This window comes from Zingiber officinale, chromosome 8B, assembly GCF_018446385.1.
Source record: "Zingiber officinale cultivar Zhangliang chromosome 8B, Zo_v1.1, whole genome shotgun sequence".
NCBI lineage: Eukaryota > Viridiplantae > Streptophyta > Magnoliopsida > Zingiberales > Zingiberaceae > Zingiber > Zingiber officinale.
Genome location: NC_056001.1, coordinates 3,852,256 through 3,867,885, shown reverse-complemented (window position 1 = coordinate 3,867,885; position 15,630 = coordinate 3,852,256). Strand labels below are relative to the sequence as shown.

General features: G+C 37.5%; 2 protein-coding genes across 2 annotated transcripts; one reads left to right on the top strand and one right to left on the bottom strand.

Annotated features, from left to right (window-relative positions):
* Positions 1-6: 6 nt before the first annotated feature.
* On the bottom strand, positions 7-3,525 carry LOC122015553 (probable auxin efflux carrier component 1b). Its single transcript, XM_042572515.1, has 7 exons — positions 3,074-3,525; positions 1,794-2,994; positions 963-1,263; positions 802-887; positions 569-726; positions 397-473; positions 7-318 (listed from the first exon to the last, which is right to left on the bottom strand). Exons 2-7 carry the CDS (start codon positions 2,905-2,907, stop codon positions 252-254), a joined length of 1,803 nt encoding a protein of 600 aa, XP_042428449.1. The 5' UTR covers positions 2,908-2,994; positions 3,074-3,525; the 3' UTR covers positions 7-251.
* Positions 3,526-6,545: 3,020 nt separating this feature from the next.
* LOC122016108 lies at positions 6,546-12,098 on the top strand. Its single transcript, XM_042573298.1, has 7 exons — positions 6,546-6,718; positions 6,894-6,964; positions 7,972-8,080; positions 8,384-8,466; positions 10,776-10,931; positions 11,411-11,509; positions 11,747-12,098. The coding sequence occupies exons 1-7, from the start codon at positions 6,664-6,666 to the stop codon at positions 11,897-11,899; spliced, it is 726 nt and encodes a 241-aa protein (XP_042429232.1). The 5' UTR covers positions 6,546-6,663; the 3' UTR covers positions 11,900-12,098.
* The last annotated feature ends 3,532 nt before the right edge of the window (positions 12,099-15,630 follow it).

The following is a 15,630-nucleotide window of genomic DNA, read 5'->3' as shown; positions in this document are numbered from 1 at the left end:
CATTGATGTTAATAAACCACTTCTTCAGATGCATTTCTTCAACTAGAATAAAAGAAATACAAGGGTTTTTGAAGACTAGTGTGTTTAGTGACTTAAAACTAGTTTTACATGACTACTCTATTTGTCATTATATTACTGCAAAGTTCAAAGATTTAAACTCTCTCTCTGTCACACTAAATAGTTGGTCAGGAAATCATTCTATCTTCCTAACTCCATCTGTCAATGTTCGCGTTCCATGAAACTCTTCAGCTTCAAAGTCCCAGTAATATGTAGTAAACTAAAGTGATAGGAAGAGCAATCAGCATCCCAAATATAACCCTGCAGTAAATTCAAAACACGTTTTAAACAAAATCACCCTATCAAGCAAAAAAACAAAAGAGAAATTGAAGGGCATACCCTGTGCTTAAAATATCAGGATGCACATTGTACTCTTTTGCAAACACAAAAGGCACAATCCCTTGGGGAAGAGCTGCCTGCAGGAAAAAGAAAACCTTACTTTTCAGTTTGTTTGTGTTCTTTCCTGCTGCATATTGTTTTGATATTAGCAGCTAAGTTTAGTTTACAAAACCTGTACTATCGCAACGTGTAAGAGAACTCCTCGCAACCCAACTGCAATAGAAGCAGCAGCCATGACAGCAGGACCAGTGACAAATCTTACAGCCATAGCAAATGCAGCAAGGGAATTGCCACAAGCTATAATTCTCGGCTGTAATGCCATAAATAAACCTGTAGAAAGATCCAAACTCTTTGATACTCTATTGCATAGCCTCCTGAGGAAACATGATGCAAAATCTTACTAACCGAGACTGAACATGGCCATCCCAAGTCCCGCATCAGAAAGTATTGAGATTGATTTTGCAATAATAGCAGGCATTTCAATATTGTACCTGAAGGAATGGTTAGTTGCTATATACATTACACAATGCAGATACTCAAAAGGTGTAACAGGAAGCCTGCAATACCTGAAGGAGACGAGAGACCAGATAACACCAATAAGGCTCGAGTAGGTGTTAGGATTCCGGATTAGTTTTCGCCACACCATGATCAATATAAGTCTGGTCATCACACTCGCAGGCGGCATCGAGGTCTTTGCGACTTCATCAGCCCCCGTTTTAGAGTGGAGCTCTGTTGAATTTGTGCCGACATTGGCAAGGCTCTGGCCAACCTTCTTCATTTGATCCATTCCCTGGCCAATGGGTTTATTGCCGAAGCTGAAGTCATCCCGTCGGCACAAATCATAGGCGTCGCGATTGGCTTCTAGGACTGTAAAGTTTTAGTGAGCAAGAAGAACACGTTTCAATAATGCTGAGTTTGAAAAACAAGTACAAAATTTAAGCAGCAAGTTGTTGAATTATTGATCCTTTTATTTTTCCAGTGCTAGATAGTTTTACAAAGAGAGCCTAAGTTGCCAACAATACTTGGTTGTTGTCGTCTTTCCCTCTTTAAAGGGACAAATGGTCCACAAGCTAAACAGCACGATATCAAGTTATGAACAGTAGAAATTGCACCCTCAATGGTAACCGATTCCATTTTTCCATGAACAACTGAAAAAAAAAACGAAATCGCTCCCTCAAAATCATGATATCCGAGTGGGTAAGTGATGGATGAGGGGAAATACAAAGGATCCAAGATTTACGCCTCAACATCCCTATGATTTGACCTCACATTCTCAACTACCAAAGTAACCATGACTTACCATCTCGGATGACAAGAACCAACACAATTTAAAATTTATAATTCATTCCATTTCCAAAGAAGAGAAAAAGTAGGAAATAAGAATTGAAAAATCTCACCTTTGTGGCGGTTATCATCTTGCTGCGCAACTCCATGTTCGTTCCTGAACTCTGTCCCTCCGAACACATGCATCCCTCCTTCCGAAACAGGTGACGCGCTCGAACTCCACACGAACATGTGCAAATCCCTCCCTCCTTCTGCCCCATTAGCCTTCTTCACCGGCGAGAACATTCCGGTGGTAGGTGGAGCAGGGTAGGCTGCAGCCGCGCCGTTACCCCTGGGCCCTGTCTCCACGTCGAATGTTGCGCCACCGAAGTTAGAGTGCCGCGGGCTCAAGCTGCTCGCCGTGCCGCTGTTGCCGTTCCTGACCATAGAGTAGAAGTCGGCGTGGTTGAAGCTGGAGCCCCTCGGCGTCGGGTTCCGCGATGACTGCAGCGAGTAAATCTCGGCGTTGGAAAGGTTGGAGGGGCGTGGCGTGACGGAGATGCCGCCGGAGTTGAGCCCACCGAGAGAGCGCCGCGAGTAGGCCTCGGAGCGCGAGCTTGTCGACTTGCGCACCGTCACGTGGAGCTTCCCATCGTCGCCAAGCTCCGCCTGGGCCTGCAACGGCTCCTTACCGTCGAGGGAGATGATGTCGGAGTCGACATGGAAGGAGATGATGGAGCCGGCGGTGTCCGGGAACTGCTCCATGATGAGGAGCTTGGCGCCTCTGTACTCGAAGAGGAAGAGCATGAGGGTGTACCAGATGATGCACTGAAGCACCACAATCTGGACCATGAGGCTACCGGATTCGGCCCCGTACATGCCCTTGAGCAGGGGGATGCCCATCACCAGCGTATTCGGAAGCGTAGCAAGGGAGAAGAGGGTGATGGTCCACTCGAGGCAGCCGCGGGCGCTCAACTTCGCCCACGCCGCGAGCACCGCCAGCACGATCAGCTTCTGCAGCGTGTCTGCCGCAATGAAACGGTAGTTCATGGCGTAGGGGTCGTTGGTCGAGATGAAATGGAAGGAGAGCAGCGGCACCGCGAAGAGCGCCACGAAGCGGTTGATTCCCGAGCACTGGTCCGGAGTAAAGATGCGCCACCACTTCACCGACCCGTACGCCAGGATCATCGCCACGTACAGCGGCACCACCGCCGTTAGCACGTGGTAAAGGTCCACCGCCGATATCATCTCCTCTTCCTCTGTTTTGCTCAAAGCAGAGTCGAATGCGGATTGCTCACGGAGAAGGCGAGAAGAACTCCAAGAAGCGATCTCTTTCTGCAAGCACTAGGCCAGTTATTTTTGCTGTCTACTTTTTTCATAGAAAAAAGTAAAGTTTGTTGGATGAAATGATGACCAGAGCTCATGCAGAAGCAAAAGAAGCTAGCTTTCTGCAACAGTGTGCAAGGTGTTCGTTCGACGGAATGATGGAGCGTGCTCGACGCAGATGTTGAGCTCACACAGAGCTAAAAGGAACTAAGCAGGTGAGGTGGGACAGAAATATACAAAAACAAATAGAGGTAGGGAGGCGTAGGGAGGGAAGTAGGTGTTACGGCGGGGAACAGAGCATAGAGAGAAGAGAACAGAGGAGGTACTTAATTGCTAGACCTGTCGACGACCATCATGAACCAGGTTTACGGTGGCATTCAATGGCAGACAAGGAAAAAATAATAAAAAAGAACAAGCTCTGATGGACGAATGCATTGGGAGCGGAGTCGACGGACAAGAACTGCAACAGCTGCCGGTGATGAGCCCCCTGAGAGATTCTCTTCTTTCTCATTTGGTCTTCCCCCTCCTCCCAGGATTCTTCTGCAGCTTGACTACGTACGCCACTCAACTGCTTTCTTCTGTGCTCTCTGGAGTTTTTTTTTTTTTTTTTTACTCAGGCCTTCGCTTCAGAATTCACATACTGTTGAAGGTGGTCAGGTGTATTAAAATAAGATTATATATTTCATAGACATAATCTACAGTTCTACACTCATACGTTACTTTTAGGAGAATTTTGATGTATCTTTAAATAATATAAAAATACATATTTAAAGATTAGGAAAATTGAATATACAAGAACAATAAATGATCAGGCAATAACACACTCACAGAAAAAAATGGAATGTTTGGAAGGAAAATATCGGAGAAATGATGGAAGAAAAAACACAAGTTATCCCTAAACCCCAATATTGCCATCGTTGACTTTTTTTTCCTTAATAGATTAATTAAGATTAAAGTACCTTGTAGAATTGATTCCAAGCACATTGTCAACTGCGGCAAAATGCTGCTGGTAAAAAAAAAACTCACACTAAAGTTCCATTATGGGCGTAAACGAAGGCATTTGTCCTACAATGTTCTGCCTAACTTAAGCCTATATTTGGTAGATTTTGAAACCAAATGAGAACGATTTGTTTCTAATCATGCCGATCCAACTATTTTCAGCGTTTCTATTAACTGAAATATTATATTATATTCATGAATAATTTAGATAATGTGGGCATAAGTTTTATAACAGTGATTCCGTGATAAATGATAAAGATGGACCCCTCTAAAAGTGGATCAAAGTAATGAAGATCGACTGGCATGGAGATCACGGTCAAACAGTCAAAGTCGTAGGATCAGTTGGACTACAAAATCATGAATTGCGGATGACCGAGCGGGCCTAGCATAGTGGGACGTGAAAGACCGATCAGATCAACCGAACAGTCACCTTCCATAACTTACAATCGAGGTCGAGAATTAAATATTAAGTTACCCAGTCCACCGTCTTAGCCGATCGGACCTTAGGTTCGATTGGGCATAATATGCCTCTCCGACAAAAGTAGAGCCGAGTGAAGAACATATCAACCTCTTTATTCTGTATGGCTGAGTGGTCATGTCTTGGCTGAGTGGCTTCTGATCGACTTACAGCAAGACTCACATAGACGTCTTATTGTACGCTTTTGGAAGTTTGTACCGTCAACAACAGAGAATGACTTTCAGGTAAATCGTACTTTAAAAATTTATAGTCTGTCGCTTCATAGATTTGCATGCTTGTTTAAGGAAATATATCATAAACAATTTTCAACTTGTCTTTTCCTATAATACTTTGAAAAATGTGTATATATTTTATGATGCATGCACATACACTACAGTGTAATATAAAAAGAAGTCTCAATTTACAAGTGGAGATATGCGATCCTTCATATTCTACATGCTCATTATTATAGTCTTTTTACTGGTATATCGTATACTTCTCCTCATACACAGATCGCTAACTTGAGTGTTGAAGAACCAACGCCGAAGACTCTTTTCCTATTTCAACACTAATGCTCCTAGTTTTATAGGATAACACGAAGTGTTCATCCAGTTAATCGTAGAATCACGTTTTCAGTTAGTCGTCTTCTCAGTTTAGAAAAAATTTGATAGAATTCTGAAATCCTTTTAAGTTGTTTTAATATTTTAATGCTATAATTTAAACAGGCAAAAATAAAATAGATAAATACTTAACCGTCATTTATCAGGTATCAACTATCACCTTCACTCTATGAATCTACTTGACCAATCTAACTCCAGCGAATCTAATGTTTGATTTTTTTTTTCCTAATCTAAATATCTGGCTAACCAAATAATCTCGAAGATAACCGATTCGACTCCTTAAAAATTTAACATCAATCATCAAATTAAATCAGAAAATGCTGAGATCCATCCAAATAAATGTTAGATTTTATATAAAGGTGTTGATAGTCATCATCCTAAAAATGGTCTTTTGATCGTAGATGGTAAAATATGAAATAGAATAGCTCGAGGCACCATCTATCGCACTGCCTTGAAGAAACATAGCCCATGAATAATTTATTGAATGAATGGGCACATTGTAAGGGCATAGTGAGACTATTTAAGTAGCATTTTGGAACATCGGAATTTGGCAGCACTCCACTTTGTAGAGCACGATTCTTTGCCTACTCTAGGGAAAAGTGAAGATTAATAGGCTTTTTTTTCAGTGCACTATTTTTTTTTATTTTAAATGGTATTTATTTTAGTATTTTATAATTTTAAAATACTAAAGCCAGTTTAAAGTTTTAAAAATGTTTTTTTTATAAAAAAGGGCCCAATGGGGCCAGTGGACAAGAACATATCCCAATCGGGCTCTTAACAGGCCGGATAAAGTCCAGACCATTTCCAGATTAGTCACCATCTTTTAGGCCTTAATTTGCTAATTAAATACAAATTAGATACATGCTCATTTAACATTAAATGTGAAGGTCGATCAGTATAGTTTGTCATTTGGACTCTTTCGGTTCAGAATCTCAAAGATGATCACCTTCTGACAACCTCGGGCGTTTCAATAGATTTGAGGCATGCATTAAGTAGCTCGTGGAGTGAAAACAGGCAGCTGCAGTGCAAGGGATGTGGTGGGAGTGCAGTACAGTGATGGAGAAATAGTTCCACAGCTCACACTCACTCAGTGTTGTTACAGCGCAGAGATCAGAGCACGCAGCCATGCAGCAGCAAAACTGGGTCCAACATAAAATACAATTTTAGGATAATAAATTTTATTTGTTAATAAAAATCATTTTATATTAAAAAAATATAATTTCAGTTAATATTATTAATTATTTTTAAAATAATCGATTCAGTCCATAAAAATTTTCCACGTATAATTATAATAAATCAAAATAAAAAAACTCAGAAAAAAGATTGATTTGTCCGCGACAAATTCGACCAAGAGTGCCCGTAAATTGCTCAAGATTGATACGAAGGAAAACACTCCGGTTCGCTAGACTCGACCGGACCCGGTTCTTCATCGAACCGGACACGGAATATTCCTTGGCTAGATCTACTACCGTATAGTTGAGAAGTTTGCCCCCTTGCGCCTTGCGCTTCTCTTGGTCTGGATTAGGTCGTAACGTAATTCCGCGTTTGATCTGCGTTTCTCGTGGCCGGCGATCTCTGGTTTTTCTCGAAGAAGCTCCGATCATGGCAGGGGTAGTCGACGACAGACTCCACTATTCCATCTTCGATTCACGAAAAGGTTCGACCCTTTCCTTTCACCCCTAATCGTTCCTGTCGCTTTTTCAGGTATTTGTCTCTTGATTTGGATTGTTTATTATATATCCTCAGTTGATTCCGATTGAATCTTTCGTGTTCATGCCCATAATTAGTTTGTTAACCTTTTTTTTTTTTTTTTTGGATTCATTTGGTTGAAGGCGATGCGCACATGTCAAGAGGCCAGTTAATCGAAAAAAAAATTGACATTCTTGAAAGCTTGACTGGCAAGGTATCGTTTTTTTAGAAGCTTATTAAATATCCACTCCATAATGTTATTTTTCCTCAAAATTGCGATTGTTCATCTTGGTGAAGCTTCGCAATCATAGTTCTGTCAGTTGATAAACATTATAGTTACTGATCTCAGATGATGCCATTAGTTTCACAAATAAAATAGATTAAATAGATGGTCAAATATCATAAGCTACCATAGAGACTATCTTGACTTTGATAAGAGTATTATGGATTGCAATTTGTTTAGCGAGGGAGTGGATGCAAAAAAATTAAAAAATAATTCGACTTGCTCCTGATTGACATCCTCTGAGAGGTGTTAAGGATTGGGAGAAGGTGTCCAGTTGAAGACATGAAGAAACTGTCAAAGCAGCAACATCCACTGAGTAGTTGACTTTTGAAGATGCCAGTTGGTCAACCTCGATTGCTGAAGGATGAGGTGTGGAGGCCTCATCTGATCGAAGACACTCCAAGAAGAAGCTGATGAAGCAGTAGTCTCTGTCTGCCTATGTCCTCTGCTGAAGTGGTATGCTGGTCCACGACATCTATTGAGGGCAATGCCCGAACATGAAGAATATGCCGACAAAGAAGATGTTGTCGAAGAAGACACGAACGGAGGAAGGAATGCTGCCATAGAAAATGTCCACCGAAGAATTGGTCCAATTTTAACCCTAAATTTACATAATATTTTTAATTTGAGTAAGTGGAATTAACCCAATTATAGGAATCAGAATCACAAATTCGAACTGAATCGGTCCAATTTGAATCATATTGGACTAGGTTTTGATCGATTTAAATTCAACCATGTGGTTTGAAACGAAGTGCCTCCTAATTTTAACCATGAACATTCGATTATGATAACCATGCAAGAATAAGTGTGACGTTATTCGTCAGGCTTATCTCACAATTATGAAAACTAACTTTATCTCACAATAGGTCTTTGGCTCATATGTTTTTTTTAACATTTCTTTCTCCTACCTTAATCTTCCTTAAACAACAATTTTGTAGGTTAGTAACAGGCGGTCTCGCAGATGGTTAAATGACTGCCTACTGATTGAGCTTGTTCCTAGATTAGATGTGGAGGAAATTAGAGGACTCTTTGCTCCGCCTCCATGGGGTAAGACTGTACACTTAACAAATTTCTTTATTTTGTAAAATCTCATTCCTTGCTTCCTATTTAGTGATATTTGATTCTTAAAATTAAGCCAACCTGAACTTTATACTCTCATGTCTCTTTTTCATTGGTTACAGTTTCATGTGTCTTATGAAGAAAAGGTTCAAATACTTGCTACAACTTCAATTTATAAAGTTCAACATTTATACTAATTTATATTTTAAGAAAGCATTCCAATTTGTTTCATAGAGACTTCTGTATGCATGATTTCTTTTATCTGTTACTACTGTTTCTCCTTTTTCATAGGTGATAAGAAACCGTTATCAGCATTTTCCATGACAAATGTTAAAGAATGGGACATTTTCAGGAATATCGACATGGATGTAGAGGTTTTCCCACACACTCATATAAGATTCGTTCACATTTTTCTTTGTCATTCACAGCATTTATGTACTTGTTTATTTAATTTTTTGAGTGATAGTTTTGTAATTATGACTAATACTTCTTAAGCTCCATTTCTTTTAAGGATTTTTTTTCTTTCAAAAAAAATAATTCTTAATTTTTTATTCTTTACTGCAACAGGAAATCATAGTTAATAGAATTTTTTTAGTAAATGAAAAATTCTTTTACTAAGAGGCTTTTTTTTGTTTTAAAAAAAAGACTCTTTATAAAAGAGTGAAAGTCATCTTTTTCACTTATTCACAAGCTTTTAACTCTATCAATAAGACCTCTTTATCCTCTAGTCTTTCTTACATTCATGCAGGCTAATCAGGTCAAGTGGGCCACGTGGATCAGTTGATCCGTGTGTGTCGGATGGGCTGGTCAGTCTAAGCAGGCTAGACAAGTTAGTCGCTCTGGGAAAATAGGTGGACCAGTTGGTACGGGCATGTCAGGAGAGCTAGTTGGTCTAATTGTGTCAGTATGTTAGTGCGTCAATGGTGCCTAGCATGTTGAGCGAGCCAATTGATCTAGTCAAGTTGGTCTAAACAGTCTGATTGGGTAGGTTGGTATTGGTGGTCTAATTGCACACAAATCAATTAATCTAGTTGGGTTGGTTGTATCTGCGGGCTGAGTGGTCCGGACTGTTCACTGTTCAGTAGTGTCAGTTTGTCCGATTGAATAGGCCTGGTTGATCCAAATTGCTTGATTGGTCTAAACTTGAGAAGTGAAATTTTCCAGTCATTAGACAAGGCACAGAAAAATATTTTCCAGTATATTTGGTGATGGATTATCAGTAGTAAATAATTTATTTTTCTAAAAACAAATTAAAAATTATTTTTTTCTAAATAAATTATTTTCCTGCAAGCAAATGGAGCCTTAGTATCTGAAATTTTATTTGCTGTGATAGAGTAGGGTATATAAGATTCTTAGCAATCTTATTTCTGATAAAGCTGTAGCATTTGAATAATGAATTGAGAAACAAATCCCTAAATCCAAATAGCGGGTGATTCACTTGTCTCTCATGTTGTGCTTACTTGAATGGAAATAAGAGGAAAAAGAAAGAAATAAAATCATTAAATTCTCTTATTTGCTTGGAAGGAATTGTATTTCTAACAAAACCAGACAAGAACTGAGGCAAACGGCATTTAAGCAACTAAAAGACACTAATAAGTATCTTTATTTGCATCTTTCTACTCCATCCAAGTGGAAATTGGATAATACAATCCTTTTCTTTTCTTTCACTTCACATTCATTTTCCTTTTATTTTCTCTTTTCTTTTCTTTCACTTCACATTCATTTTCCTTTTATTTTCTCTCCTCCAAGTAAATCCTGCATCAGTGAACATCTTTTTTTTTCCTTCCGATTTGTATGCTTATTTTAGGATCCATAGCTCACCCCACTTAGTGGGATGAAAGCTTAGTGTTGATTTGTATGCTTATTTTGTAGTTGGCGAGGACAATTTTACCAATTTTTGTTTGCTTGGTTAGAAATAGTTATAGGTAGTGCTCATGAGAAAAGTTATCAATGAAAATAATTTGAAAGAGTGACCAAACCTTTCCATGATCCTTGAAATAAAATATTTTTCATATACAGTGATTATTTTATAATAATCTAGTCTCATGTACGTATTAGCTTAATAATTACAGCTAGATCATCATTCTGGCTTGTAAAATCATACAAAAACAAACCGTGTGACGCAATTGATTTTGTTGGTGAGAAGGATTTTATTCCACCATTTGCTCTATTTATGATTATGCTACTAGTAAATACCTAGGTCATCTAGTTTATTCTCACGATCATGTCCTTATAGCAAATTAGTAGGTCAAGTTTACAAGATCGAGCAACTTAGAGTTCCCTGGTGGTTCAGTTTGCACTACATATAATACCTTGTAATCACCTTACCATCCGTGGTAACTTATCAACCTTTGCATTAAGCAGATCGATAATTGAACATTGAGATCCTTTGGATAACCAGCATTTTTAGCTTTTGATTAGAAAGTATTTATATTTTCAGTTTCTTAGTGCATTTGAAAATGAATGAATTTTGATCAATAATGAAAACAACATTGTGATTGCTTGCATGTCTAACTATAAAAGGGCAACCCGACGCCAATGTGGTGTTCGGAAAGAGTCTATATTACGCTGTCTTATCCTTCATTGTTTACATGTCTAACTATATGTTTGATATATTCTTATGTATTTTAATAGAATCAAAGAGACTAAGCAGATCAATGATATTATGCACATGCATGTTCAGGCTAGCATTACAAAATCCACGAAGTCTTCAATAGATGGAAGCGTTTATGTGAACTCTGATAAGGTAGTTGTATTAAATGCATGGCGTCGAGTGGATCGCAGAACAAGGCAAGCTATGCGCCATAAGTTCCTCCCACAACTCATTCAAGGATTTGAGGTGACATTTTAAGTTGAAGGTGTTTCTATATATATATTGGTTTTGCTAATATCATTTTTCTGTGAAGACGTAAAAAAGCTTGAGAGAAAGGTACAGTGGGAGAAGAGAATCATCACTCTTAAAAGTAAACTACTATTAATGGTAGAGATTGAGAAATATATGTAAATGTAGGCCATGTAATTGCGGTTTAAAATTCTGTTCCATGACAATCAACACAAGCAAGCTACTATTTCGCTCGCTATTCAGCGCATAAAACGCTCCACACCATGGAACGTCTATCTTATTGCATCACCCACTAGTTTAGATCACTTATATTTAATATTAAATAGAAATGGAACCTATATAAAACACTATCAGAAAACATGTTGTTCTGTATCTTAGAAATATATCCTGCTTCTCTCAGTCCGACGACTTACTTTTACCTGCTCGTGCCAATTGAGTTGAACTTTATCTCATGATGTCTCTTGTCCCATGGATAGGAACACATAAGAGCATTTATCAGTGACAGTGGAGAAGGTTTGCTTGTGTTGCATGTTCAGGATCCCTTCCACAGATTGTTGTTGCATGGTGTATGTGAGGTAAAATGTCTTTACTCTGCAATTATAGATCAATAAAACTACCGGGGTCGCTTCACTCTTCCTCATAATGTTGAATAGCATTGCTGGATTAAAAAATGTACAATATAACCCTTCAGAAGAATTGAAGCTGAAAAGATATTTCCAAGAACATAAAAGAAATGGATTATGCCCAACTAGAAAGTTAGCCTGCAGCAGTGTTGGCCCTCTTCCTAAATGATTAATGTCAACTTTCTACAGTTTTATAACTTAACCTCCATCACTGTTTCAAAGATGATGGAGGCTAAGTTGTCGAAGATGACAAGGATAACGAAGAAACCAGGTGGTTCTGAAACACTGCCCAACATCACGCTCGCTCAGTTTCTGCATATGGCGAAGGAGGGTACTTTGTAGCTGATTGTATTCCCATTTATCGTGTACATTGTATAATTTAATCATGTATTTCTACCCAATTTCTGTCCATGTTTAAATAACAAGGAAATATTTGACTAGGTTTATTGTATCCCTACATCTCGTAGACCTCGCAGGAAAGAGATTTAGAACTAAATTATTTCTGAATTGTGTTTTCTCAGTTAATATTTATTTCCTTATCCATTGCCAGCTCATTGGGCGACTGAAGTCAGATGATGCGTGAAAAACGATTTGGAGCCATCTTTTAATCAAATGACGGTGCTCATTGATTACGTGTAAGGCAAGCCTGCGTGCCTCAGTTATTTTAAAATATTTAAAATGAGAAATATGTTGGCTGCCAAGATTCGAGGTATAGCATCGATTTTCATTTCAGAGATTATTCGGGCCTTCGGGGGGAGGAAGGTCCACGTTTTCCGTCCGATGGCACTTGTCAGGCAGGTACAGCCCACTTCTAGAGCACTGTCGTGATCTGTCCCCTCATGGAAGCGTAACGATAGCCAGTTGAAATAGTGCAGAAGTGCATTATTCAACATTTATCACGTGTAGCATTATCAAGACATAAATTATTAATTCATTCGTAAATTAATTTTTATTAAAATTTAATTCGAAGGAGAAATGTGTGTGGGGGATAATAGAAATTTAAATTTAAATTTAATTATTTCATTTTCGCCCTGCACAATACAAATAGATTTTTTGTCCCGCAATCAATTTGTCATATTTATAGATATTCATAGGTGAGAATGCCAGTCTTGGATGGATCCGTGCAATAATTCTCCAACAGTCTTCCCAAATACAGTGAATGCCATCACCGCCAAGCCAACCTTTCAATCGACAGACCACTTGTACCGAATACAACCAACAAACATGCATTTGACATGCAACGATCCACCTCTTACGGATTATTACGTAATTATTAAATGAGCGAATCTTATAATTTTTTAGATATATATTTTTTAGGTTATTAAATACAAAATTATTCAACATATGGATTATCAATTTAATTTCTGGAATTTTTTTTATCTATTTGAGAAAAAAATAGATAAAAATAACATAACCTAAAATTAATCATAATAATTTATTATATATCAAAATATCCCATAACAATAATTTAAAAACTTATAATTAAAATAACATAACCTAAAAATAATCAGTATTATCGAACTCTATATCACTATCATCATCAATAGAGCCTATGGTTGAAAAATTTTCACTATCAAAAGTTGTTGGAATTACTCCATAATTTTTAGCATCAAGATGATTATTTTCCATATCAACAAGACTCAACTTTACTTGTTTGTCTTTGCTTCCACCTATTATATAAGAGATACAGCATTTAAGAATCAATTATAGGTGAAGTAGATATAAATAAATAATTTGCATATGCTTAGTGCTTAATTGAATTTTCAACGACTCTTTTTTTTGAATTCGTAGGAGGAACTTCAACTATATCCTCAACATCTTCGACTCGCTTATCTGAGTCGAAAAGACTTTCAAAGGTAGCCGACGATACACTCACAATAGGATCACTTTCAAATAATTCATCATCTTCAAGCCATTTAGTAGTTACGGGGAGAATTGGACCTTCTTTCTCAGTTATCCATTCATCATCTGAATTAATTTCATCAACTACAATGGGATCAATCTTGTCTCTCTTCCTGATGTTTCTCTCCCTAAGCTTGAAGTTATATTTCACAAACACCAACGCATTCAACTTTGCATGTTCAAGCCTATTTCTCTTTTTTTTGTATGAATCTAATATTACAAAGAAGAAAACATATATATATATATATATATATATATATATATATATATATATATATATATATATATATATATATATATATATATATAAAAATTAAAAATAAATAATGATATGAAAATTATAAAACAATTAAAATTCAAGTAGAGTTAGAAACATAGAATATTCATCGATTCAAAAGTGCTCCAATTTCTTTCACATCCCGAAGCACTACAAGTGAGACCAAGCACTCGAATTGTAAATGTAGTAAGCTCGAGTGCCTTACTTCCAAAACGTTCCCACCATGAGACTAATAAGTAATAACATTAAAAAAAAATTACAAGAATGTATATAATTTTAAAATATGAATGCTACTATAATTTTACAAGAACGGTTACAAGAAGAAAATTTGACCCGGAATTCGCAACATTATTGTTCGTTTTGCTATTGGAGTTCCAAATTCTCCTTCGGCTTTATTATACAAGTCCAATTGGATGTCTGCTTTAAGACGATCATCAGAAAACAACATCCTATCCATGTAAGTATACAATTCATCTTTAACTTCATCATAATCAGAAAATTTTTCTTCATAACGCAATTGCAGGTTTAAAGGGTACCTAGCCGCGTGTAGAGGATGATGAAGTTGTGGAGTCCATCGTGAATCAATTTTTTTTCCAAATGGGCTTGTATTTTCTGACAACTCCCCCACAATTAAATTTTATTATCTCTTTTGCCTTATCCATAAGTTCATAAATATATCCCATGGTCGATCTCTCCTCCAAATCAACTTCCCTTAACACACTTACAAGAGGAACAACACTCTTAACACAAAATGCAACATGTGGCCAAAAGTTGAGATCATTAATAACAATTCTCTTCATGACCTTCCCCTGAGTTGTTTGAGATAGTGGTGAACTAACTCAATCTTCGGAAGCAAACATTTGTTCAAGTGGCCTTTTAACCTTATACATACTCTGAAGAATGAGAAATGAAATAGCAAAGCAAGTAACAGCGGGACAGAGAATTTCTTTACCGTTTGTATACTTTCTCATCAAAGAAAGTATAGTCCCATGACCATAAAGGAACTTCACAACCATCTTAGCATGCTCAATTGTGTCAGAAAAAATCTTCAACTTTGCAATATCCTCCAACATTAGATCAATGCAATGCGCTGCACAAGGTGTCCACCAAATTCTATGTCTAGTCTCCATAATTTTTCCCCCGCCTTAATGTAATTCGAAGCATTATCCGTGACAATTTGAATTATATTTTCCTCTCGCACCTCATCAACAACATCATCAAGATATTTAAAGATCAATTCCCCATTTTTAATAGAAGTTGACGCATCAATAGATTTCAAAAAGAAAGTGCCGGTGGGACTATTTACCAAAAAATTGATCAAACTTCTATTCTTTCCATCCGTCCAACCATCGGACATAATAGTGCATCCATATTTTTTCCATGCCTATTTATGCTCCTCATATATTAGGTTGATGCCATCAACCTCAGCTTTAAGTATCCAAGTTCTTAACTCATGCATTGAAGGAGGCTTGAACCCTCTTCCATATTCCGCAATGCCTTCAACCATAGGCAACCAATAAGGATCATTCACAACATTAAACGGAAGTGCGACTGAGTAAATAAAACGATCAACTCTACACTTCACATCAACCAGCAAATCTTTTTTGTATGTCGAATTTAGGGTTGTTTGTTGAGGTTCGGAACTAACAAACCCATGAAGGATACCTTTACCTTTTGATTCACCACTACCAGAACATCCAATTGAATTTCCCCCTACACTTCCAACTTTTGATGATTGTGTACTCATACTCTGGGGTCCTTCACCAATCTCTCGTAATAATTCAGTTTGTTTGCTTTTAGATGCTCTAATTTTGTCAAGTAATTCTCTAATTTCTTTCTTAATATCATCTGGACCACTAATACAAGGTGCAACCCCTTTATGAGTTTGAGCTAA